Source organism: Delphinus delphis, chromosome 1 (genome assembly GCF_949987515.2).
Source record: "Delphinus delphis chromosome 1, mDelDel1.2, whole genome shotgun sequence".
In the NCBI taxonomy this organism is placed as follows: domain Eukaryota; kingdom Metazoa; phylum Chordata; class Mammalia; order Artiodactyla; family Delphinidae; genus Delphinus; species Delphinus delphis.
In genome coordinates, this window is record NC_082683.1 from 38238083 (window position 1) to 38264271 (window position 26189).

Consider the following 26189-nt stretch of genomic DNA (forward strand, 5'->3'; position numbering starts at 1 on the left):
GAAGCACTGCATTAATCTTCCTATACAATTGTCCCCTGGTATCAGTCAGGGATTGGTTCCAGGACATCTGAAGACACCAGAATCTGTAGGTGCTCAAGTCTCTTATATAAAATGGTGTAGTATTTGCATATAACCTACGCACATCTTCCCATACACTTTAAATCATCATACTTACAATACCTAATACAATGTAAATTCTATGTAAATAGTTGTAAATACAATAAATGCTATGTAAATAGCTACCTGTAAGTGGTAAACTCAAGTGTTGCTTTTTGGAACTTTCTACAGTTTTTTTTTCCCCTGAATACTTTCTATCAGCTGTTGGCTGGATCCACAGATGCAAAATCTGTGGATGCAGAACCTGCAGATAGGGAGGGCTGACTATACACAGCTTTCAACATGCTTTTCCCCAGCTCTGATTCTTGTTTAAGGGTAATAAGAGCTAACATGTATTAAGCACTTTTTCCCTCCCTGATCCCTACATGTGTGCCTTGACCACTCGACTATACCCCCTGGGAGCAGAGATTACCCTTTTCATCCCCTTATATCTCCACCATGACTACAGTACCTTGCCAGAAGGAGCAGTATACCAGTTATGGATGGAGCTGATCCCCTCAATGAGCCCACTCCCAGGATAAGGGTCAGGGGTGGGGATGTAGAGCACTGGTGAGCCAACAACACCCAAAGGGGTAGGTCTTACCTTCTGTTCCACACATTTGATAAAGTCACCTTGCTTGGAGTGCCCCACTGGCTGCTTCCGAAACTCACTGCACTTCTCCAGTCGGGACTCAAAAGCAGTTGGGTCAGACCTGATCAAAGGTAAACCAAAGGATAAACAACCTGGGCCTTTCTTTCTTAAATAAATTTATTTATTTAATTTATTTTTGACTGCGTTGGGTCTTCGTTGCTGCACACGGGTTTGTCTCTAGTTGTGGAGAGCAGGGGCTACTGTTCGTTGTGGTGCGCGGGCTTCTCATTGCAGTGGCTTCTCTTGTGCAGAGCACGGGCTCTAGGTGCGCGGGCTTCAGTAGTTTTGGCATGCAGGCTCAGTAGTTGCGGCTCATGGGCTCTAGAGCGCAGGCTCAGTAGTTGTGGCGCACGGGCTTAGCTGCTTTGCAGCATGTGGGATCTTCCTGGACCAGGGCTTGAACCCGTGTCCCCTGCACTGGCAGACGGATTCTTAACCACTGCGCCACCAGGGAAGCCAGCCTTTCTGGATTTTGAAATAACAAAGCACCATGTTCCACTTTCACAGAGAGAGGACACAGTCAGAGGCTGAAGGATTTGTCTTAATTTAGTTAGGCCTGAACACAGGCCTACAAATCAAGAAAGTGGAAAGAGAAATCCACTTATTCAACTGTTACTACTCCTCAAGGGGCCTGTGTAACATTTTTCTCCTGCAGGATATTCCCTAGGGTGACACAGGGCTTGCTCCCTCAGGTACTTACACTCTGGGTATTTGGAATTTAAATCCTTAAGATAGGAAAGGTACTTTGTGGTCATCTTGCTGGGTTAGATGCAAGAATCCTCAGGCAGGAATCCCAGGTGTCCAGCTCTTACTGGAACGCATCTAATTCTCAGACATGTCCCTTCCCTCCCCGACTAGGGCAAATCTCTATTTATTCAGATCCCAGCAACTCAGAGGCTTCAGGCAGCCTATTTTGCAGATTTAGCACCTGAGTTCTCCCTGACCCTCTCTCCAAAGAACCTGCTCCAGTTGATGGATCATCAGAATTTGTCCTTATGTCACAATGGGGCTGGTCTTCAGGCGTCAAGTCCGGGTTGGGGCTGCCATCTGTTAAGAATGCTTCAGGCTGTGTAGCTGACAATATCTGGCTGTGTACACTTTGGTGAAGATGTCATCCAGGGGCTCCAGCTCCCAGGCCATGAGACCTGTAGTGTCATGGGTGACGTCTGCAGGCTCCAAGGGCATCCTGGTTACCCCTCTGGTCCTTCTTGGTCAAGGCAATGGAGGGCGCTCGTTCTCCATGTAACTCTTTCTGGAGGTGATGTCGAACACCACTCCCTTCACTGCCATGTACTTGGATAGAGCGTCCTTCCTTCCGGAGAAGGCCAGCTCCTCCTCGATGAAGAGCTGCACCAAGGGCCTCACCTGGTAGGGTGTGGCACCTGCCTGGCCAGGGCTGCAAGTACCAGGGCCTAGGTTAGTGTTGCCAGTGAGCAGATGGAGATGGTGAGGGGTGGCCCAGGCAGTGGAGCCCTGTGTACTCTCACCCTGGACATCTTTCATTACTAAAACATTTTGAGTCTAAGTCTACCTCTCTGTATCTTTCACTCCCCCAGGAACAAGAGAAAATGTCTAGTTCTTTTTATGAGTACCTGAAAATTGCTCTTATGTCACCTCCTAAGTTTTTCTAGGTTGAATTTCTTCAGTTTTTTCAGCCTCTCTTCATATACATGATTTGTAAATCATTCCTTACTGTGGACCTTCTCTCTGGGCATGTTCGTTTATGCACACTCTAGATACAGTGGACCTAAAGCTCTCACCAGTGTAGAGTGTGACGCAAAAACCCAGGTACTGGACTGGAGTGGGGTCAGCAGGGCACACAGCCTTGTCTTGCTGTTGGCTCACACTGAACTGGGGTTATAAGTGCTCCAAGAGCCCAGGTTTTAGTGAGTATGCTACAGCACTAACCAATCAGGACTATAATTCCTTTTAAAATATCTCACGATAGCCCACCTGTTGGTCTTGGGCCTCACGGTGAAGCTCTGTCTTGCCTCTTTCCTCGATGACTTGGCCCAGGTTCTACTGATCCTTTCTTGGCCCTGCTTTCACTGCATACCTCCCTTTTCCTCTACCTCATGTTCTTTTCCCTTTTGTAGCCGCAGTTTTCCCTCCCATCTCACTCAACTTCTTCTAGAACTTATTCCTTCCTCTCTCCCTTTCACTCATTCAACAAACTTGACTTGTTGTCTCTCGCCTGTTGGTTGACTTGCTGGGCTTCAGAGATACAGAAATAAATAAGAAAGAGTCCCTACCTCAAGGAGCTTACTATCTAGTAGGACAGAAGGACATGTAAATAAGTACATGAGAGTGCTACAGGTATTAAGATGAAAATTTGCTCAGATATTCCCAAATGGCTAAGGTCGTTTCAGGCTCTGTTGCTCCCCATACCTGGAACACCTGCCCCCAACGTCAGTCCTTTATTCCTTTGCGCTGGGCCATAGAGCTAAAAGGAAGTTTTGGTATTAGATAAAGCTAGGGAGACTGGCAGGTACTAGAGCACAAGGGCCTTGCATGGAACACTAAGGATATGGAGTGGCCTTGGAAAGCCACTCTTTAGGAGACAGCAGTAGTATGTGTAAACACTGACACAGGAGTGATCTAGTGGGGAAGGAAAGTAAAACCAGTCATTCATTTGTTCATGAATAGGAATGAACAGGAGCTGTGAAGTATTCAGAATATTAGTAGACCACTCTTCTGAGATGCCTGTCTGTGAAAGGGATCAGTGAGGAAAGGCTGAAGGGGAATGTAGGTCAAGAAAAGGTTTTTAAGATGACAAATACTTGAGTATATCTGAATGCTGTTGAAGGAGAGCAAAAATCCTCATTCATTTATTCTGTCATTCTTTCAAAGAAAGATCATTATAGTAGCAGTGACATGGACTGGGGGTGGATGGGTCTAAGACCAGAAGTGAGGAAGACTAGTTAGAGCAGGGGTCCCCAAGCCCCGGGCCACGGACCGGTACCATTCCGTGGCCTGTTAGGAACTGGGCCACACAGCAGGAGGCAAGCAGCGGGCAAGCGAGCGAAGTTTCATTCTGTATTTACAGCCACTCTCCATCCCTCGCATTACTGCCTGAGCTCCGCCTCCTGTCAGATCAGCGGCAGCATCAGTCTCATAGGAGCGCAAACCCTACTGTGAACTGTGCACGTGAGGGATCTAGGTTGTGCGTTCCTTATGAGAATCTAATGCCTGATAATCTGAGGTGGAGGTGAGGCGCTGATGCTAGCGCTGGGGAGTGGCTGCAAATACAGAGTATCATTAGCAGAGAGGTTTGACTGCACAGAGGCCATAATAAATCAATTGCTTGCAGACTCCTGTCAAAACCCTATCAGTAGGGACTTCCCTGGCGGTCCAGTGGCTAAGACTCCACGCTCCCAATGCAGGGGGCACAGGTTCAATCCCTGGTTGGGGAACTAAGGTCCCACATGCTGCACAGTGTGACCAAATAAATAAATAAATAAATGCCTTGGGGCTTCCCTGGTGGCGCAGTGGTTGAGAGTCCGCCTGCCGATGCAGGGGACACGGGTTCGTGCCCCGGTCCGGGAAGATCCCACATGCCGCGGAGCGGCTGGGCCCGTGAGCCATGGCCGCTGAGCCTGCGCGTCGGGAGCCTGTGCTCCGCAACGGGAGAGGCCACAACAGTGAGAGGCCCGCGTATTGCAAAAAAAACCAAACCAAAACAAAACAAAACAAAAAAACCCTATCAGTGAGTGGCAAGTGAAAACAAGCTCAGGGCTCCCACTGGTTCTGCATTATGGTGAGTTGTATAATTATTTCACTATATATTACAATGTAACAATAACAGAAATAAAGTGCACATAAAATGTAATGTACTTGAACCATCCCGAAACCGTAACCCGCCCCCCACCACGGCAGTCTGTGGAAAAATTGTCTTCCACAAAACCGGCCCCTGGTGCCAAAATGGTTGGGGACCGCTGAGTTAGAGGATGACTGCAATATTCTGGGTGAAGATGATACAGTAAATTAAGGCTGTGGAAGTAGAGATGAGCTAGAACTCAAAGAAGTTACAGCATCAGTCTTAGGTTTCCTTTCCTAAGACAACTGTGCCCACCCTGCCAGATTCTCTCCCAAGTCCCTTCGATTTTCACTTTTGATCTCTTTCAGCTCTTCCCAGTTCAACTCTTTGGACCCTCCAAGGCCCCCTTATACCCACCTCAACCTCCTCTAATCTCCAGGTCCTTCTCTCTGGAAGGTGAAGGGTAGTGTTAGGAACCCCGGATTCCAAGTCAGAGAAATCCCAACCAGCTGTGTGACCTTTGGCAGGCCTCTTAACTCTCTCTGATCCTCAGTTTTCTCATCTTAATGAGAGAGTTCAACTGAGAGCCAACTGTAACACTATTAATCTTTGATGCCCTGCCCCCACCCAATCTCCTTTCCTTACAGTCAGGGTCCTCAGCTAGAAGCCTGGGAACCCGAGTCCTAGGACAAGGCTCAGCTGCCTCAATAGGTGACCTTGAGCAAGTCAAGTCCCTTCTCTGGAAGGCTCCATTTTTCCCATTTCGATAATGAGTACAGGTCTCTCGGAGTTGCCTGCCTCTTAAGGGCTGTCGAAAGAGTCGACCTCAGCGTTTTGAGAACTAAAGCAGACAGAAAGACAACTGGGGCTTCGCAGAGACTCCCGGCTCTCACACTAGCTGTGTGATCTTAGGCAAGTGACCAAGCCTCTCTGAGCCTAGATAATCATCTGTAGAGTGGGGGCAGTGCCAGTGATCCTCTAGCAGGGCTGCTGGAAGGGCTGAGAGCGCCAGATACAGATACACCAGGAGCGCGGGCCGAGCGCCGCCCCTCCTCCCTGCCCGCCGCCCGCCGCCGGCCGGGCCCGCACCTGCGCAGCTGCTGGATCTTGTCGCGGTAGCGGTCGTAGAAGGGGTTAGCCTCGATCTCTTTCCCGACCCCGCTGCCTTCGACGCCCCCCGCGGGCCGGCCCGAGCCGCGGCGCACCGGGAATACGCGCAGCTGCGCGGGTGACACGAGCCCCAGGCCCAGGGCGCGGCTGCGCACCGCGCACAGGCCGCGGTAGAGGCCGGCCACCTGCAAGACGGCCGGGCCCGCGCCACCCGCTGCCGCCACCACGGCAGCCATGGCTGCCCCCGCCTCCTCCTCCTCCTCCCCGGGCACGTCGGCCTCGGCCCGCGGCCCGCGCGCCCGCTCCATTGCCCTCCGGGTCCGCCGCGCCCGCGCTCCAGCAGCGAGGTTCCGCGCACGCAAGGTTCCGGGAGCCGGTGAAGGGCGCGGTGGGAGGCAGGGGGTTCGCCGCTCCTGGCCCGGGCCCCGCCCGCGCCCCGCTTGCTCTGCAGCTTTAGCGCCCCCGCCCAGCCTTCTCGCCGAGCCTGCGACCAGCAGCCCTTGCGGGTTAAGTCTCCTCTTGAAAGCTGCTCGGACCTACTGGTCCTCACCGAGCTTGCTCCCTTTTAAATTCTTTAGGCACGTACTGGAGTAGTCATCCTTCAGCATCGAAGGCCCTTTCATCAGCTGTAATCACAGTAGCAGCTTCTCTTTATTGAGCGTTTCTATGTGCAGGACACTATTTGCTTCATACTGTGTGAGGCAGGTTTTATCCCCATTTTATAGACGAGGAAACTGAAGCTGAGAATCATTAAGAGACTTGTCCAAGACTTGTCCAAGGGCTGAATTCTTTTAAAGATGCCAGCTGCCTCCGAAGCCTTTTCTTCCTCTGCTTCCTGACACCCACCTTGAACTCCAGCCAAACTGAACTACGCTTCTCCCCAAAGACACCTGGATTTGTCCTTGACAAGTCTTTATACCTGGAATGCTGTCTCTCCACCCAATGCCACCATCTTCTTCACCCCCTGAACCAGGTGTGAGTGAACTCCTGGGGTCAAGAACAGTGACATCAACACCTGGTCTCACCTGCGCCCAGCACAGGGCCAGGCCTGGAGCAGGCCCCCTGTGATGGCATTGATCAGTCTGCCCTCATGAAAGTCCTCCTGTCGGGTCTTACCTGATAAAAACCCCTCTTGAATGATGTACCTCTTAGGGTCAGGGACAGTGCCTTCAACTCTGCTCAGTCCAGCCTGCACTTTCGGAGATGGGCCTTGGGCCCTGGCCTGTGCTGGGAGTAGTGTGGTAAACCCTGAGATTAGCAAGTCCTTTAAGTGCGCCAGCCTGTACCTGCCTTAGCATCCTTGCACTGGCTGCTCCCTTTGCACGTGGCTATCTCCTCATCATCTAGGGCTCAGTTCACAAGTCAGCACCTCAAAGGGACTTTTCTTGATGCACCCCCATCACTTTATATTCTTTATCCCACTACCTTATTTTCTTCAGAGCAGTTAAGGCTACCTGAAATTCTTACGTATTTATTTCCTTGTTTACATTAATTCATGGAGCTTACATTCTAGTGGGGTGAGACACAATATGTATACATACCTACATACGTACATAAATAATGTTAGGTGATAATACACGTTATGAAAAAACAAAGCAGGCTAGGAGAGACAGAGCTAAGGGGCCAGTTGAGCAGAGACCTGAAGGAAATGAGGCATGGTCTGTGTGGATACCTGGGGGAAGAGCCTTCCAGATGGAATAGCAAGTGCAAAGGCCTTGATGCAGGAGCACGCTTGCCCTGCTTGTGGAACAGCAAGAAGGTTATTGTGCGAAGGAGGCATGGAGAGGGGTAGTTTGATCGTTCAGGGCTTTGTAGGCTTTGGTTAAGGACTTTGGTTTTAAATCTGAGTGAGGGTCCTCCTTGGTAGTGCAGTGGTTAAGAATCTGCCTGCCGATGCAGGGGACACGGGTTCGATCCCTGGTCCGGGAAGATCCCACATGTCATGGAGTGACTAAGCCTGTGTGCCACAACTACTGAGCCTGTGTCTAGAGCCCATGAGCCACAGCTACCGAAGCCCGCACCTAAAGCCCATGCTCCGCAACAAGAGAAGCCACTTCAATGAGAAGCCCATGCACTGCAACGAAGAGTAGCCCCCACTTGCAGCAACTAGAGAAAGCCTGCACATAGCAACGAAGACCCAACACAGCCAAAAATAAATAAAAATAATTTATAATAAAAAAAATTAAAAAGGCTCATTCTGACTGCTGGTGGAATATAGGGCGTGGGGGACAAGGATGCAAGCTCTCCCAAGGGTGATTAATTTGTCCTAGTTTACCTGGGATTTTCCTGATTTTAGCATCAAAAGTCCTATGTCCTGGAAACTCCCTCAGTCCCAGGCAAACAGGGATGGTTGATCACCCTAAAGGGAGACCAGGTGAGAGAGGGTGGTACTTGTATTAAAGTGATGATGATGGAAAAATGGTCAGATTCTGGGTATGTTTTTTTTTTTTTTTTTGTGGTATGCGGGCCTCTCACTGTCGTGGCCTCTCCCGTTGCAGAGCACAGGCTCCGGACGCGCAGGCTCAGCGGCCATGGCTCACGGGCCCAGCCGCTCCGCGGCATGTGGGATCCTCCCTGACCGGGGCACGAACCCGTGTCCCCTGCATCGGCAGGCGGACTCTCAAACACTGCGCCACCAGGGAAGCCCCTGGGTATGTTTTGAAGGCAAAGCCTAAAGATTTTGCTACTGGAGTGAACGTGGGTATGAGAGAATGAAGGGCGTCAAGGGTGACTGTCAGGTTTTTGGCCTGAACAACTGGAGGGAGAGAGTTGCCACTTACAGAGAGGAGGAGGCTGGAGTAGGTTTTGGAGATGGACCGTCAGGAGTTTGGTTTTGGACATGGTAGTTTGAGATAACAGACTGGCAAGGAGGGATGTCAGCCAGGCTTTTGGGAGTATGAGTCTAAAGTCCTGAGGAATGGTCTGGGCCGGAGGTACAACGTTGAGAGTTGACAGTGTATATATGGTAGATACGCTATTTAAAGCCATGAGTCTGGGTGAGATCACTGAGGGAATGAATGTGGACAGAGGGCTGAGGACTGAGCCCTCGGGCACCTGACATTTAGAGATCAGGGAAAAGAGGAGAAACTAGCAAAGGAGACTGAAAAGCAGAAGCCAGTGAGGTAGAGCCCAGAGTAAGTGGAACCTGGAGAGAAATCTGTGCTCATTAGTGCCCCAAGTCCCACGCTGGGGGCTTAAAGAGGGAAGTACTTAGATGGTGCCCAGAAGCTGAGCTAGGCCTAGTGGTGCAACCTTCAGGCAGGCTGACGTGGGTTTAGTTAGGGGAGGGCTTTCTAACTGAGCTGCCCATAAATGGATCAAGCTGCTTCAGGAGGTGTGGGCAAGTCCCTGACCCAAGCAATTCCCCATGTATTAGTGCTGGGTAGGGGAGATCTGCCTCTAGGGCTCAATCATGTGCTGGGAGTTGGACTACACAACTCTCAAAGTGCCTTCAAACTGGAGACGGTGTGATTCTGGGAAGCCAACTGAAAGAACTTTGTCACAGAGTAGGGGGTGTTGAGCTGAGCCTTGAAGGATAAGCAGGTGTTCAGTGGTGGGGAGAGTGGGGAGGAGCACTCCTAGGTGGAGAAGCAGTGTGAGCAATGCTCCAGAGATGTGAATAAGCAGGGTCTGTTAAGCAGGGTCTGGTCAGAAGGGAAAGGTGTGTGAAGGATGGGGAGGAAGGTGAAGCTGAAAAGAGATGTAGGGCCAGATGGTGGGGAGCTCCCATACGGCCTGATGCCCTGGAAGCACTTGCCAATACTCATTGAAGGAAGGTAATGAAACAAAAGAGAAATTGTAAGAGCCAAGGAAGGAGGTGTTGACCACATAGCTCCCCTGAGTGGGTTGTCTCCTGACAAGTCAGACATAGCAGACTTGATGGCAGGGCTGCCCACTGCTCTGGGTGCTCCCTGCCCAGGGATCCATCAACTGTTCCTTAAAGCCTAGGGACAAAATAAGCCCCCGAGGAATCTAGGGCCCTTTCCTGGGGGCTGCTCTGTAGGTCAGAGGTAGGGGGCCGACAATTCAGAGGGTGGGTCAGTCCCTGGTAGAAGCAGTAGAGACGGACTAGGCCTAGGAAACACCACTGGTGGAGTCTGTTCCTTCCATTAGACTTCACAAGCATCGCCCTTGGATGCTCAGTGTTCAGAACTCTGTGAACCACCTTTAGGGAACAATGGGGTCTGGGAATTCTGGGGACTCCTATTGGCTAGACAGATGGGTAGGTGAACTCCCTCTCCCCAGAGCCATCGGCCAGCTAGGTACCAAGGTTTGACATTATGGATTCCCAAAGGGAGGACCTCAGCCTCCCTGGTGGTAAGTGTGCTCCCTCCCCAAATCCCTGCCCCCTGCTTTATGCCCTAGGTTTGGGGGCACTCAGGGAAGACCTTTTGCATGGGTGGGGGTGATGGCTGCCTGTGTGGAAGCATGCTAAGAGTTAGGACAGGGTTTCCTCTAGAAAACTATGGATTTCTTGAGGGCATAGACCATGTCTCTCTGACAGCCCAGAGGGGGTACCACAAATACCCCAGGACATCACAGCTGAATGGTTAGCGGTATGGTGGAATGGGATGGGACATTGGTGTCCCGTCGACTGGTAAACTTTTACTCTCTTGATGGGCTTTGCCTTTAGTGAGGCTTCTCATTCTGATGGATCAGACGGGGCCAGGGTTGGGAACCAGAGGCTTGAGTAAGCCTGGGCAGGTCGTGCCCCTCTAGACCTAGCTTTTCTTATCTGTGAAGAGCGAAAGGTGGCCTCTTAAACTCCCTGGAAATCCTGCTTTGACTGAATAAAAGAATGATGAGGCCAGTCAATGAGAAAAGGAAGGAATGGAGAGAGTGGTTAAGTGGAGGGAACGATTGGTGAAAGGGCTAAGCAGAGGAATGAGAAACAGCTGAGACCCCAAGCTACAGCTATCAGCCAGCTTGCTTTTTTTCTTATTGCCTTCCTTAGTGTGGGTGCCACTGTACTTTGGATTCCTGGGGCTGTGTTCTGTGATAACCGGCGGCTGCATTCTCTTTCTGCACTGGAGGAAGAACCTGCGGCGGGAAAGGCGTGCCCGGGAGTGGATGGAGGTGATGCGAGCAGCCGCATTTACCTACAGCCCGCTGTTGTACTGGATTAACAAGCGACGGCACTATGGCATGAACGCGGCCATCAACATGGGCCCTCCCCCTGATGCCACCAAGACCGAGACTGACACCCAGAATTCAGATCACCCGTGGGAGTTGGACATCCCCGAGAGCAGGAGCTATGCTACTCAAGACAGCAGCCCCAAGGTGGAGGCCCCCAGCCCCCTGCAACCTGCAGTGCAGCTGATCCCACAGCAGCCCCTACCTTCCCCGGTGCTGCGGCCCCAGGCCAGCTCCCGACCCCCGATTCCCATTTTTCAGGAGGTGCCCTTTGCCCTCTCGCTGTGTAACCTACCCCCGATGCTGAACCACTCAGTCTCCTACCCTTTGGCCACCTGTCCTGAAAGGAACATCCACTTCCATTCCCTCCCCACACTGGCCCAGGGGGACCACTGCTTAAATGCCAAGCTGTCTGCTTCAGAAGTGTAGCCTCCTCCCACTGAGGATGGGAGCTGGAGGTATCGGGGCAGTGCAGGAAATGGAGCTGACCTCAGGGAGGTGGTACTGACACAGAGGCCAGGGCCCATCTAGATGTCACATAATGAAAGACTTAAAAAAGTCCAAGACTCCCTTGTGTCTCATTTGCTGTTAGGAGGGAAAATGTCTGAGGGGGGCACTTCACAAACCAAGCTGAAGGTCAGAGTCTCACCAATACCAATGGGAACTGAGGGCTGGCTGCGGGGAGACACGCTGAACCAGTAGTTGTGATGGGCTCAACATCCCTCTAGACAGTATTTAAGAACAAAACCATATGTCAGACCCTGGGCTAGGTACCCAAAGGGAATGACATTCTGTGGGACATTAAGCACAGTTGCGACAAGAGTGGCAGCCACTGAGGATGCATGAACGATGGTGATTGGTAGTGGCCAAAACAAGTCAGTATGAAACCCATGAGCCACACTGCACTGCTGCTGGAATTGCATTCTTTGTTAACATCTAAGATGTATTGCGTTCTTGTGTGGTTGTCTACATTATTTCTAATACAAGAACACTGCCAAACATATCACAATCCTCTTCTTACAGATGAAGTTTCCAAGGGCATTTGCCGTATCATTTTTTTTTTTTTTTTTTGTGGTACGCGGGCCTCTCACTGTTGTGGCCTCTCCTGTTGCGGAGCACAGGCTCTGGACGCGCAGGCTCAGCGGCCATGGCTCACGGGCCCAGCCGCTCTGCGGCATGTGGGATCCTCCCGGACCGGGCCACAAACCCGTGTCCCCTGCATTGGCAGGCGGACTCTCAACCACTGCGCCACCAGGGAAGCCCTGCAGTATCATTTTTATGTTACAGAGCAAGGTCTCAAATTTATGTCTGTCTAGCATCAAATTTCCTGATCTTCCCACCATATACCGTGGTGTCCATTCCCTAATGAAGTCTTGTTTGAAACCACTTGGAAAATGATTTATTGTGTGTGTAATTAACTTGGTTCAAGGATTGGCTTGGGGGAAGGGCTGGCCAATGAACCTCCTAAAAAATGTATTTTTTTTTTAATCTTTCTCAAGGGGATTCATGGCCTCTCCCAAAGTTAAGATCCACTGTGTACAAATATTAATTTTTGTACCTTCTGGAAACTATTCTAAAAGGAGAGACAAAGATAATACTGGCTATTTGGTCCCAGTTCAAAGATAAGAAGACCCAGCTCTGCTCCAGGATATAAAATTTTCCCTTTCACTTTGGGAATGAGAAAATCATCTTACCATATTTGTAAATGAGCTAAGCTTTTTTCCTCCTGAGAGGAAAGGCCACCAAGATTGTGTGTGTGCGCAATCCCAGAATCTAGCGGTCATGTAGAGAGCTATTAAAAATTTTTTTTTCCTGTGTGTGAAAAAAGCCCAGCTCCTCCCTATATGACCCCTTATCTTGAAATGGATTTCAAGCCTTTTTCCTCCTTTTTTTCCAAAGACATTGGAATATTTCTTGTAAACATGCTCTTATATTGAATCTCAAAATAGAAAACAGGCATTAAGTGGAACTTCTCTGGTTGATACAGAGGCAGGGGCTCACTCTTCCCTCATCCTGCTCCCTTCCCACCCTGCACATGCCAAAACAGCCTTCATTTCTTCAGGCCAAATTGGGCGGATCTTCAGGCAGATTCTTCAACGTTACTTTCTGTCCACCATCTGTTAGGCTTTGCATTCAAAAGGAGGAAGGAGTCCAAAAAAATAGAGATCAAAGCAGATTTTTTTCTTAGTAATTGTGAGGATGGAGGGGCAAGCCTTTAATCACAGACACAGTGAGAGAAAAAAGAAATGTCTTATTTAAATTAAAATTGTTTTATTACTGATATTAAATTAGCAAAGCCCAAATCAAGTGATGGAAATCTTGAATTCCCTCCCTAAACAGAACCAAAATTGCTTAAACATTACCAAAATAGCTCCACTTAAGCAAAGTAGATTTACATTTCTTAATATGAGAAAACAACAAGGTAGGTTAGGTTCGTATAACAAACAGTACACGCTCTATAAAGTCTCAGGAATACCCAAATGTTTTCTGGTTTGGATACGAAAGAGGGGACCATATCAAACTGGCGTTGGTAAGCAAGCCAATGAGGTGTAGCAAACAAAAGCTGTTACTAAAAACAACTCAACAGCAGGCCATATGAGTATGAGCCCATCACAGTCAAAATCTTCAACTGTGACCGGCAGGACCAACATGGGGGGCGTGGGGGCGTGCAGATGTGGTTACGGACAGAGATATAACGTGAGGGGGAACGCCAAAGGAAGGGAAAGAAACCAGCAGCAGGTGAAGGGTGTCCACTCTTCAGCTGTGCTGTATCAGACACAATCCTAAGAGCCAGGCCCTTTTCGGCCTTTAAGACGACACTACAGTCATCCCTAAGCCAGGTTCTCTCTTCTTTTGGTTCTTCTCTTCCTATAATACATTGCCTCTCTGATTTATGGGGGAGGCTCTCTAGGTAAACATTATACCAGATAAAAGGCGAAAGAAAAACAGGACCAAGAAGACATGCTTTGGGTCACTCAGGAAAGCAGCAGGAGGAGCTGCCGGAGTGCAAAGGTAAAAGCATTTGAAACGAAAACCAAAACCAAACTCACTACTACTACCTAGCTGAGGGCTGAGGTGTGGTAGGTGAGGCTTGATTAGAGATCAACACAAATCATAGGGTGGATAAGCTAAGACAACTTTCAAATAAAAATCCCAAATTAATAATGATAAAGGCTTATGAGAATTCTTTTTTTAAGCCAATGAATACGCTCAACTTAGAACAAAGGAGTTCAAGATGTCCTAGTTCTGCCTGGGAGATATGGCACCTTCCCAGGCGGTGTGGCAAGGGTACTCGCAGGTCTGAGGGTGCAGCAGGAATACCTCTGCCAAATCTGGTGGGGAGAGGATGGAACCATCCAGCTGGCTCAGGGATGATGGTAGGTGGCGGACAAGCTTCAGGTGGGAAGAATGGAGGCTAAACTAAAAAGCACAGCTGATGCAAAAGAAAAGTATATACGAAGAGTTAAGGTGTCCTCCAACTATTTGCCTATGAATAAGAATTTGAAACTAAAAAGGACAAGCTACATTACCCTCAAGTATACTTCATATAAATCAGTTCTCAAAAAAATACCTTCCAGGTACAGACATACTATTTATGGTACAGTACATATAAATATAGCAGTATAATTCAATTTATTGCTAGAATTTTATTTGGTTGTTACAAAATCTGCAAGGGTATATATATTAAAAAGGGGGGGGGCATGAAAGGCAGCCAGAAGAGTAAGTTATCTTCAAGTTACCTAAAGTGCCAGGCTAATTTTATACTATATTTAAACCTTTCCAAGAAAGTAAAATAGCATAGGTAGGCAAAGGAATTGTTTGAGAGAAATAGAGCGAGAAGCGTAAGCCATAATGAGGTAAGCAGACACATTCATGGGAAAAGACTTCATCCTACTTCAACTAAATTTTAATATTTCTAGAAAAAAAACCCAAGGTTAGCCAACACCGACCTGAACATCATATAAAGAAAAAAAACAGCCCTTAAATATTTAAGGGTGCTCCACCGCATCCATGGCTAACGGGCAACTTGGACAAAGTTAAAATGGAAACAAGCTTTACTAGAGAAGTCTGAAAGCTTCTCCAGTTTCTCCCTGACTTGGCCTACAGCACAGTTAAGTTTTGCAGGTTTCCTTTTGTGTTGCCTGAAGATTGCTTCTAAGATCAACACAGCACACACAGAGGTGACATGGAGGAATAATTCCTTCCAGTTCAGGGACCTTTAGTAGCAGGGCTACAGAAGCATTTAATGGGAGAAGTACTGCACTTGCTTGTATTAGATTTGCTGCCATAACGTGAAGCCCCCCGCCCTAGGCCTGCCTGCCATGTTTGGCATCCTCTGGACAGAAAGCCTCTAGCTATTTCTGAGCTGTAATTGTCAGGAAACCTAATATGATTTCAGGTGTTTCATTTCACAACCTTTTTGGCCTTAGCCCACAGAAGAACATAGTAGGTTCTTGGTTAGGCCCCAGGTAAAATCTCAAGAAGTTTCCTGGATTAAAATTAGAGGCAGAGCTTTCCTCTATAGTTCCTGAGTAGCCAGGCTGAGACAGTGGCCGAAGGACTGCAGCCCTGCCATTCAGAATGGAGACAGTATCAGAAGTGAAAGTCAGCTACGCCTTAAAGGTAGACTTGAGTGGGTGCGTGGGGGAAGATAATCTAGTTCACTCAGGGAGGAAATGTAGCTCCCACTGGATAACTTTTTATGCTCATAAATCCTGAAACAGGATTAAAAGAGAGAAAATCCCCAACAAGACTTCTCTGGTTCACAGGTTGGGAGGAGTTGAGAGGATAGACCAAAGAGCCAGAATCCTGAGCCTGGAGGCAGCACCGTCCCCAGTGTCCACTCCCTAAATCTACTCCCCCAGCACCAGGCCAAACCCCATGGCAGCACCCAAAGAGGATGTCTTAAGGAGATGGGGACACAGCTTCAAGCTGCTACCAGATCAGATGAGCAATTTTTAACAGCAAGTCCTTTGTTCACGTCCTGTTTCAAACCATTCTTCCTACTTCCCACAAAATATGCACAACTCTTTCTTTCATTTTAAATATTTACAAACAGAAAAGGTCTGTCTGTTAAAGCAAAGACATTTTCTGAGTCTGTATAAAGTGCAGCTAATTTAAGGCAAATTTATGCGAAATATAAAAGGTGGCTTATTCTCTCTATATACACATTTTCCAGTTTTAAAAGATAAGGTCTCCTCCCCTCAAAAAAAAAGGAAAGAGAAAAAAAGAGGGCTTGACTTTTCTTCTGGCAATTTTAAAATTAAGATCCTACTGGTTTAAGGAAATCATAGATTTCTGAATATCATATTATAAGTAAAATGGTCTTTTTTAAAAAAATAACTTTTACATAGCTTTTTCAAACAAGTTAAAAGGTGGCAATGTGTCTGCTACTGTAGTTTGGAGGACTGGAGGATTGATGGGTAGGTAGAAGGGTTGTTTTTGTTAGCTGAGTAGATATTAGGTAGTCCAGGGCATACATCCATTTTTAAAATAAGCCTGATGAGGCTAGACACCTAAAGCTGCTCTTAGCTCCAGGAATGAGTATCTTCCGTCTCCATCAGAATCAAACTCCCTCAAATGCTCTGGTTCTGGCACAGCAGAATGTAAGGAGTCCCAGATTTCCTCGTAGGTCAGCTTCCCATCCACATCCTGCCCAGTCTTATGGAATAAATCCTGAAGATCTGTTAAAAAGGAATTACAAAAAAATGTATATGTCTATACATATAACTAAATTTAGTTAACAGTTTAAAAAGTAGTCTCAACAGAATTTTAAGCACTGAAAGAAAAGCTACTTTGCAGACTTTGTTCCCAAAAGGTAAAGTTTAAGATCTCGCTAAATCTGAAAGACTAATTCTTGATCCTTTAAAAATGAGAGGAACACTGTAGGGCACTATCATCCCAAAATAGAATCAGTGACAGATAATCACAGGAGAAGTGAATGGACTGGCTTTCTCTCTGTTCAGGGCCCTTCTTTTAGATTTCCCAGATTTTATTCTCACGTTGAAGGGGTGGAAAGGACTGTAGAAGCCTTAAGAGCTAACTGATAGGAGCTCTGATAGCCTATAAAACAGACTACGTATGGCATATTGTCAGTTCAACAGTTACTATATGACCCAGCAATTCCATTCCTAGGGTATATACTCAAGAGAAATGAAAACATGTTGTCTACACAAAAAGTTGTATACATATGTTCATAGCTTCATTGTTCCTAATAGTCAAAAAGTGGAAACAACCCAAATAAATGTCCATCAACTAATGAAAGGCTTAACAAAATGCAGTATATCCGTAGGATAGAATATTATTCAGTCATAAAAAGGAATGAAATATTGCTGCATGCCACAACATGCATGCCAACCTTGAAAACATTATGCTAAGTGAAAGGAGCATATTGAAAGAAAGAAGCATACATATGACCACGTATTATGATTCCACTTAGATGAAACACCCAGAACAGGCAAATCCAAAGAGACGGTGGTTGAGAGATTAGTGGTTGCCAGGGGTGGGGGCAGGGGGATAACAGGGTGTAACTGTTCTCTCTTGGAGACTGACCCCCTCCCCGGCCCAAGAGAGGGCCCTATAATAAATACCTAGGAGGGCTGCTTGTTTACACGTCTAAAAAGGGCTTGGATGTGTCCCCACTGAATGACTTAGTGGATTCAGTCTCTAATACCAGAGGACAGTACTGTCAAGCAATTTTGTAGACAAGCTTTTGGGTAAGTCCCTACTTTTAGTCCTAAGACAGCTCCAACAAAGCAGCTGAAGTCTCAAAAGCTCTCCGAAAAGCCAGAAAAGCAGTGAGACACTTGTTCCCAATGCCTGCCACCAAGTGGCTAGCTGGAAAATGTCTGTGTGTGTGTACATGGGGCATGAGTTTTAGAGCATGCTATGTACTCTATAGCAGTATTCAAATAAAAATCTGATTGGTGCCTCAGGTCATTTATAAAATGTAGTCATTCAAAAGTGTGTAAGGTCTCCGTTAGGGATTAAAGTATAAATGTTAAATTGGCTATTTCTTAATCTGCTCTAACAGTCTTTCCTCCTTTTATTCTCATCAATTCTTGATGTAATAATGAAGAGTAGGAGCAGGCAACTCGTGTTGCCAATAAACACAACTTAACACTCTCTTGTCTCTCCAGAAAACAGAAATAAAAATTGGGGACAGGGAAAAGAGTAACTGCATTTAAATGACAATATAAATTTAAGCCTTCTATGCTTTAAAAGCATTAATTGTAGCCTGCAGACAACTCATTCACTTAACAAATATTCACATGTACCAGGCACTAGGCTAGGGGCCGGGACTGAAGTTAAATGTTATAGGTCCCCAGGAAATTACAATGGAGTGACACGTGCAAATGTAAGATATTATGAGTGCATACACAGGAGGAGCCTAATCCAGTCCTGGGAGGTAAGAAAATGTTTCCTGGTGGAAAGGTATCTAAACTGAGGTGAAGAGCCAGGCAGAGATAGGGTGACAGGAATGGGTGATTTTTCAGGCAGTTAGCAAGTGCAAAAACAGGAGACCAAACACCACGAAGAGGGATGGAACACACACTGTTGGAAGCAAGGCAAGCACATTTCTCTGTGAATCATATCCTTCCTACTAAAGTTTTTCTTGCTGATTTTCAGCCAAAGGACCCCTCATTTTTGGAGGGCTCTGACAAATAGGGTCAACTCTTACTTTATTTTGCTAATCTCACAGTATTGTGTTTGCTTGCTTGTCTTCTCCACTAGACTGTTATAGACTGTTATATCCATGAAGAAAGTGAGAATGATTCTTATACTGTATTCTTACTGCTTACACTGGGTCTAACCAGGCACTCATTGAATGAATGAAGAAGACTCTAAAAAACATTCATAGAGAGATAATATAGTGCAATGTGGTTAAGAGTGCAAACTTCAGCGTCAAACTGCCTTGGTGTGAATTTTGCCTCAATCAATTATTTGCTATGTGGACTTAGGTAGTTTCCCTATCAGTAAAATGGGTATAATACATGAATATTGATGGTCCCAGGACTGTTATCAGGATTATATGATATAATGCATATCAAGTATCTGGCCTATAGGAAGTGCTCAATCAATGTTAGATATCATTCTTTATCTTACAAGTTTAAAAAGTCAGAAAGTTATAACTTTGAGCATTTTCTCTATCACTCCATAATATAAAAATTTACCTTCGATGCTAGAAATTCCTGGTAGGGAGACAGGCCTTAGCTGAGCAGCTTTCTCAGTCTGGCCTCCAAGAGACCGTGGGAATTTTGGCAATGCTGATGGCTTTGATGTGAAACTCTGAACTTGCTCTGTAACAAACAATACAGTTTTAGATTACTAATGTGACACCAAATTAAACCAGTATTGAAGGTCCTAACCTTTTAGGGCAAATTCATATTACTTAATTTAAGAGAAACAGCTGAGAATTAAGTAGCATAGTGACTACATGAAGTTAAAGATACAAATTGAGATGTTTTGTGGATAAGTGAAGATCAATCAATATTATGTAACATTAAGGTTTGAAGCTGTGGTCCCACTGGTTGCTCTTATAGTACAAGTTAGCATTCCACATGTTTAGAGGTTGAGAGTTCAAGCTGCAAGTGAGAAAAGCATTGGGTATTTGACATCCTAGGAGCTGTGCTATGAGCCCGATCTGGGGGCATCTGCCACCAGACCAGCTGGTGCTGAAAGAGTGCTAACATACGATTATGTAGCACAGTGTTAGGGCAAGGCCTCCCACTGTACTTTGTCTCTCACTTAAAAGAGAATAAGAGAAGTTGTATTGCTTTCCCCAAAATGAAAAATACTTGTGGGAGGGTAGGGGTCAAAACCAACATAATATAATGCCGTGGTTACATCTTCATAGAGCAGTACCAGCAGAGGTTAACGCACCTGCTAATACTGATTAGGTTATGTCCCTGACTAAAGCCAAAGGCCCTTCCAACCCAATGATCCCATTGTTATTTGTTAATGGTTTTTTACAAGGACTAATATTTATTTTTAAGTAAATTTTTATGCATTTACAGAAATGAAGACTCCCGTAAACAACATTTAGGGCTGGTTTAATACATGCTACGGCAGTAATGTTTTTGCCTATAATTGGATGCAGACAGCATGGAGAAGTCTATTTCCAGCTAAACACTACCCATTTTTCCCTTAATAGACTGGAGTACAAATCATGTGCAAAATGGGCTTTTTCTAAATGAAAGCAAAGCGTAGCAGCTTCATCTCAGTGCGCTCAGGCATCACTCACTCAGTGCCATCAGTCCTGCTGGAACACCTTTCCCCACTCTCTGTGTGGGAGGCGAGCTGCCCAAGCCTGCGTGAAATATTCAGAAGCCAACCCTGAGTATCTCACCTTCATCGGCAGTCTCTGGAGGCCTGCTGCTCTCAGGTTTGTTTGTGAGAGCACTGATCAGCTGCAGTTTCTCTCTGAGCTTGGATACCTGAGAATCTGAACTATCTTCTTTCTGTCCAAAACAAAGATCACAGAAGGTTTAAGGCGGAAGGAAGACCTCAACTGATTCTTCATGATATACCCAGAGCCTATTTAGCCTGTAGTGCTTGACCCCAAGTAGGCTTCCTCTGAAGGCAATGAATCAACAATTACTAGAGATATCTTCAGTACTCAGTGTTGATTAGGGCCTGGCTGGATTTGAGCCTAGACCATCAAGGGAACATTATGCTACAGATGATCTGATTCACTGTGTGCATTTGGCGGACGGGGAAGGCAAGCATGTGTCAGCAGTAAAGGAGACATATACTTGCTCAGGTGCTGTTGTGATACCCATTTCCTAAATGGGTAGGATATTGTTTTCTAGGTACTATTTCACACTAACTAACTAATTTTCCTGAATAGCTTACTTCACCTTGTGACTAGATCAGTTTAGGCAGTTTTATGCTTTTATCATCTTAAAAAAAAAAAAAGCAACCAAACCACAAGTATTCCCCCTGATCTTCCTTCTCTGCCACCATGGTAATGATTCAACTGGTGGCAGGAACTGTTAGGAACATAAGGGAGCTACAATATTTTCTTTCCTGTTCTTCATTCATTTATTTGTTTATTTTTTAACATCTTTATTGGAGTATAATTGCTTTACAATGGTGTGTTAGTTTCTGCTTTATAACAAAGTGAATCCGTTATACATATACATATATCCCCATATCTTTTCCCTCTTGTGTCTCCCTCCCTCCCACCTTCCCTATCCCACCCCTCTAGGTGGTCACAAAGCACCAACCTGATCAGGGAGCTATAATATTTCTAATTCGAGGCCTTACTTGTATCTTTAAAAAAATTTTTTTCCCCTACCCTGCCTCATTCCCAGATGATAAAGTAGCATACAAAAAATACAATTAATTATAAAAAGAGAGAAGTCTGGTTTCTGTGAGGTCAGTTTCTAACTGCGTAGGCTAGTGTGAAAGGTCCTGAGCCCATGTTTAGTTAGAATATCGACCATTACACATTTCTTTTATTCAATATTTATTTACTTATTTCTCTCCTATCCTTATTCTACCCTAACAGTTACTGTACAGTAGATCACACTTAGTTTATTTAGGGAGCTAAAATATGGATGTATATAGCTAAAACTAGGTACTAAATGCTTGAATAATTTATGGCAAGGAGAAATTACATTTCTTTTGGACACTTAGATGAGGTAGGACAAAGGGACTACTACATTGGGGTAAGAGTTAAAAACACGAAGTGTCAGAAAGTAAAGCCAAAAAATTCAGGCAAAAATGTGTACTAGCTCTATTCTGATATTTACTGTCAAAATCTGAACTGTTGCTGAAATCACTATTATTTTCCAATAGTAACCACCCATTACTTTTTTTGTGCTTGAACATTTTTATCTGGATCTTAAATTTTTCTTGTCATTCTCTAGGTGAAGATAAAATTTTTTTGGGGTAGCAGAAGTTAGAAAACTCAACAAAAGCCTAGCTTATAGAGCACTAAAATCTTAATATATGTGATTTTTATCCAGACAATACAAAACTGTTAAGGAAGAATAAGTCTAGATGCAAAGCATTACATTGAAAACTGCCTGACATATGTGGTTCATTTCCTGTGAACCCCATCCTTGAGCTCATCGAATGCAATGTGCATCTGAAATGATATTTTAGTCACTCAGTCACAATCTTTCTGGCTTTTCCTTTATTTTAGCCAAGATCTTATAATATTAAACAGTACTCTAATCACAGAGAATGCTGAAAACAAACTTTCTTTCCTGGGATAACAAAGCAACATCAGACTACTTGTCTTATCTTGACAATATGTCTGGGAAGAACAAAAAAAGGGAAGGTACAAGGTGAAGGGAACAGGCTGAAGCTTAAAGGGACTATGTATGTACTGAGACTGCAATCTTTCTTTTCCCCCTTCCACCCCCCAAGAGTCTGTAATTTTAAAAATAAGAAATAATTTTTAGTTTAGACACCATTTTTAGATTATCTATGCCTCTCATCATTAGTACAGATAACTTACTGTCTTAGCTTAAAAGTCACTTCCTTAGGGAAGCCTTCCTGTTCTCTGTTAGGACTGTTATACCCTATACCTTTCCTTTGTAGCACTTATCATACTCGTGATTATCTGCTCAATTATGTGTTAATGATCTTCTGGCTGATGGACTTCGAGCTCCACCAGAACAGGTGTCACGTGTCTACACTGCTCACTGTGGTCACACCAGCTCGTAGCAAAGAGCTGGGCAAGGGGCAGGTTCCTGATAAAGTACTTGCTTATTTACCAATACACTAATTTACTAATTACTTTGTCTTGGAGTTTCAAAAAAAGACCAAAGTGCTCCCTTTGAGAAAGAAGCAGGTGCTCATGCATTTATTCTTACTTCAGAGAAAGCCTCCTATTATTTACCTTTATGCTCTGGGATTTTACTGACTCTGTTCTGTTGGTCACTTGATGCAAAGACTCTCTCTTCAGAGTGGCAGCTCTATCATTCATCTTAAAGGGTAAAAGGAACAACAAGAGAAGATTAAAGGAAAACATTAAAACTTAAACAACATCCAGCATTTTAAAAACAAACTGGCCAAACTTATTTAAAGGGTCTCAATATACAACTGATTCACTATGCTGTACACCTGAAACTAACACAACGTTGTAAATCAACTATATTCCAATAAAAATTTTAAAACAATAAATAAATGAAGGGTCTCAGAACACTTTCAACAGAAAACCAGCAGGAGAATGAGAGGAGAGAGGGAGAAAGGCCTCAGAGAGACAAAGCTGAACCTGGTGCTTCTAGTTTCTGTCACAAACTTTAAAACTTTGAAGTATAAAAGGCGAGAGGACTTCTAACCAAAACCATGCTGGGTATGATGCTGCTGGAAGAAACAGTAGGACAGATGGCACTATTAGCAATTTCCTCTTCTGGAAAAAAAATAGGGTGAGGAGGGGAGGGACAGTATGGAGAGCTTTGGGGCTGGTGAGTTTTCACTATAAGCCTTGAAAACCAACCTTCAAGACCTAATACTCATCAAATCATCCAAAATTCCTAGCCTCTACTGTACTCAGTTTAGCTAAGTTCAAAAAGGCTTTTAAAAATGAGGAGGCTCCTTTGATCTTCACAGCTTTGTAGTAAATCACACACCCCTGTAAAGGAGGAAGAGGAGCAGGTCCTCCTACTCTACCCTCAAAGCCAAGGCCGGGCCACTTGCCAGGGCTCCACTGTAGCAGAGCCAGTTCAAAGGCTGCTTCCTATGTGCCAGGGCTTGACTTTACTTGTAGGCTTGCTTGCTTCTAGCTTTGGCAGTTACTTGATTTACACAATTTATACAGTTACTTGACTTATACAATTTATACAATCTCCTGTATTTGGTTTCCATTTCTATATGCCTATGTCTTGGCTGTGGGAAATCTTTAAGAGTGGGGCTCGCAGCTATTAAAAAATGACCCACATGGATTCTAGAACAATGCATATGTGAAAGGTGATTAAAAGAAACAACCACATCTTATTTGCAATAACATGAAAACCAGTAAACCATACGGTCTGTCAGCATCAGTGACTTAGTACGTCATTCAGGTTCCTCTTATGTAAAATGAGAGGGCAGACTCAATGATCTCTTAAGGGGAAGAGCTGGTCTGACTGATTTGTCTTAAATAGCTTTCCTGACATTATCTGCAAGGGGATCCCCCTCATATGCCCATGAAACAGGACAAGTCTGAAAGCCGAGTCTGGGCTTAAGGAAATGACAAAAGATTCTCTAGTTATTGTCACTGTCATTGTTCCCATCCTTAATAAATTAAAAAAGTAAAGATCAAGAAGACCTCCCTTGGAAATATGTGCCAGAGCTTCCCTACCAGATGAGTCACTGGCAACATAAAAGGAAGCTTGTCGTCTCTGCCAACTACTTGTGGTGAGGCCTTGGCAAGCAACTGAACCTCTCTACATCTCCCTCCCAAATCAGGACTGACATTGTCTGTGCCATTCACAGCACACAGCTAGTGTAAGGATTAAAGGAGATAAGGATTAAGCATAACACAAACGTGGAGCCTCTCAAGTGTCCTAGAAGTCGTGGTCTGAAAAGGTTGTGGAATGTCATCCATGTACAGACAAAACACACTGCAACACAGAACATGTCACAAAAGACGTGAAGAGGCTTACCATGCTGAAGGACAGGTTCGCTCGCTTTTCTACCTTGCTCATAGCAATCAGATCTCTTTCTATCAAGTTGACTCTCTGGGTAAGATTACTGACTGTCTCATTCATCCCCTTGAGTTTAAGATCATTCTCTCTCTGGTACCCCACTAGGGCACTGTTTACCTCCTCTAAAAAGTTGTGGAGGTACAGGATATCCTGGAGTGGAAATAAATCAAGTTGTGGAATCCAGCTAAAGACATGTACTAGACAAGCAGGCCAGCAGCACTGAACAACCATTATTATGTCAACTTATTGAAGTAAACTCCTTTTCCTGCTCTTGACCATTGATTGTCAGTCTCTGTTTTGTCCCTCCACTCTGAACTGCTCCCAGTTTACTCCCTCTGGAATTGTCTGACCTCAGTTAGACAGGAGGGGGAAAGAGGGAAGAGACTACCAACATGATTCACTCTCTGGTCCCAGAAAGCTGAGAGCTTGAGAATTGATTTCCCAATGTTTACCTCACCTGCTGGCGAGAAAGCCTGCTGGGTTATTGACTGAAACGCTCAGTAACCTAATTTGTCAGAACAAAACTACCGTAGAAACAATACCAATTACTGAATTGGCTCATGTAGCAAAACCATAACAGGTAGTGCATTATTTAGTACAAGATTCAATTATTTTTGACATTCTCCAGTACTGATTATTTAGAAAGGAATGATGATTATAGGCTTTAAAGGGCATTAAATTCAGGACAGGAATTCTTCGCAGTGAAGATTTCTTTTATTCTTTTTAATGTGATTCTGAACTCATCCTTTTCCCTCCTCTGGTCTTTAGAAGATCTTGATTTTCCAGGATATGCTTTCTAATGTTCTTAGTACTTACTGTGACCCCAAACAGCCATCACTTTGAATTAATCTGCTATCCATCCATCTTTAACTTGCCCAGATTGCTATTCAAAAACTGTTCAAAAACAGTTTCAGGATAATCTGGTCACTTTATGACTTTCAAGATGTGAAAAGGAATTTACTCCACTGATGGACATGCAGGGAGAAAAAGCAGACTGCCAAGGAAGACACAGGCAGCATGCTGGCTCCCTGACAGAGCCACACCCCCCCCAACTCTGCTCAGCTCTCAGGCAGGCAAACGTGTGCACGAGATGCCTGCTCAGGGATCGCAACATGGAGCCTACGCTACTCAGGCCGCCTCCAGAGTTCAATGGTCATAGGGAGTTAAGCCAGAGACAAAAGTACCTGTTTCAAATTCTCACTGTGGGTTTTACTGTCAAGTTCAGATGTAGCTGACGGTGATGGAATGATCTGGTTGCTTCCACTGGTTTCCTTTAAGGCGTGCTGATTCTGTGAACAGGAATGAAGGTTGGTACAGGCAATAAGTAATAACTAAGTTTGCTTATCCATCAGGGACAGTCCTGGAACATTCCAGCTTCTCACAGGTGGCATCCACAGATTAATCAACAACTATTTCCCAGGAGCCTTGGTATGACCAATCCTGTGCTAGGCCTGAGGGCACCAGGTACTTCTGGGATCCCCAGCCTAAAGCCTGGACTGGATCAGCAGCACCCAGACTGCGTCAGGGAACTGAGGTCCTCTGTTTCTCAGTCTCTGAATGGAATGAACTCCCTAGAAACCAGGCCTCCTCTCCCTGTCACCTGTACTCCCAGAGAAACTATACAACCACTGTATCTCCCAGGACCAACTCAGTCTGAACCTGGTTAGTGTCATTGTTTCCCCAGGACTAAAGAGCTTTATACATTCAAAGAACAGCCAGTCAAGGAACCACTGGCTTTGGGCACTGACCACAGTAACCAACCGTGCACATTATTAGCTTCTCAGTTTGTACAGCACAT

At 45.5% G+C, this 26189-nt stretch overlaps 3 protein-coding genes across 7 annotated transcripts in view; 1 reads left to right on the forward strand and 2 right to left on the reverse strand.

The window, feature by feature from the left end:
* ATPAF1 (ATP synthase mitochondrial F1 complex assembly factor 1) overlaps positions 1 to 5970 on the reverse strand; it is a 33604-nt gene extending 27634 nt beyond the window's left edge. Inside the window, exons 1-2 of one of the 4 annotated variants that reach the window (XM_060021608.1) lie at positions 5595 to 5970; positions 701 to 809 (exon numbers count right to left, since the gene is read on the reverse strand). In XM_060021608.1, the coding sequence (XP_059877591.1) occupies positions 701 to 809; positions 5595 to 5923 (438 nt within the window). In that variant the 5' untranslated portion in view covers positions 5924 to 5970. The remainder of the gene's footprint in view (positions 1 to 700; positions 810 to 5594) is intronic. The other 3 variants (XM_060021616.1, XM_060021617.1, XM_060021611.1) reach the window with 3 other exon arrangements.
* Positions 5971 to 9828: 3858 nt separating this feature from the next.
* TEX38 (testis expressed 38) lies at positions 9829 to 11177 on the forward strand. Its single transcript, XM_060004859.1, has 2 exons — positions 9829 to 9932; positions 10570 to 11177. Exons 1-2 carry the CDS (start codon positions 9896 to 9898, stop codon positions 11175 to 11177), a joined length of 645 nt encoding a protein of 214 aa, XP_059860842.1. The 5' UTR covers positions 9829 to 9895.
* A 1820-nt stretch (positions 11178 to 12997) lies between these two features.
* Positions 12998 to 26189, reverse strand: part of EFCAB14 (EF-hand calcium binding domain 14) — a 37804-nt gene continuing 24612 nt past the window's right edge. The window contains exons 6-11 of one of the 2 annotated variants that reach the window (XM_060021599.1): positions 25576 to 25680; positions 24350 to 24541; positions 22603 to 22689; positions 20098 to 20209; positions 18923 to 19048; positions 12998 to 16432 (exon numbers count right to left, since the gene is read on the reverse strand). In XM_060021599.1, the coding sequence (XP_059877582.1) occupies positions 16257 to 16432; positions 18923 to 19048; positions 20098 to 20209; positions 22603 to 22689; positions 24350 to 24541; positions 25576 to 25680 (798 nt within the window). In that variant the 3' untranslated portion in view covers positions 12998 to 16256. The remainder of the gene's footprint in view (positions 16433 to 18922; positions 19049 to 20097; positions 20210 to 22602; positions 22690 to 24349; positions 24542 to 25575; positions 25681 to 26189) is intronic. The other variant, XM_060021604.1, reaches the window with a different exon arrangement.

What these genes read in the sequence shown, in the direction of transcription:
- TEX38 (XM_060004859.1), top strand. Translation starts at nt 9,896, where the DNA reads ATGGATTCCCAAAGGGAGGACCTCAGCCTCCCTGGTG. An exon ending in GGACCTCAGCCTCCCTGGTG is followed by an intron (nt 9,933 to 10,569) that starts GTAAGTGTGCTC and finishes TGCCTTCCTTAG; the next exon opens with TGTGGGTGCCACTGTACTTT.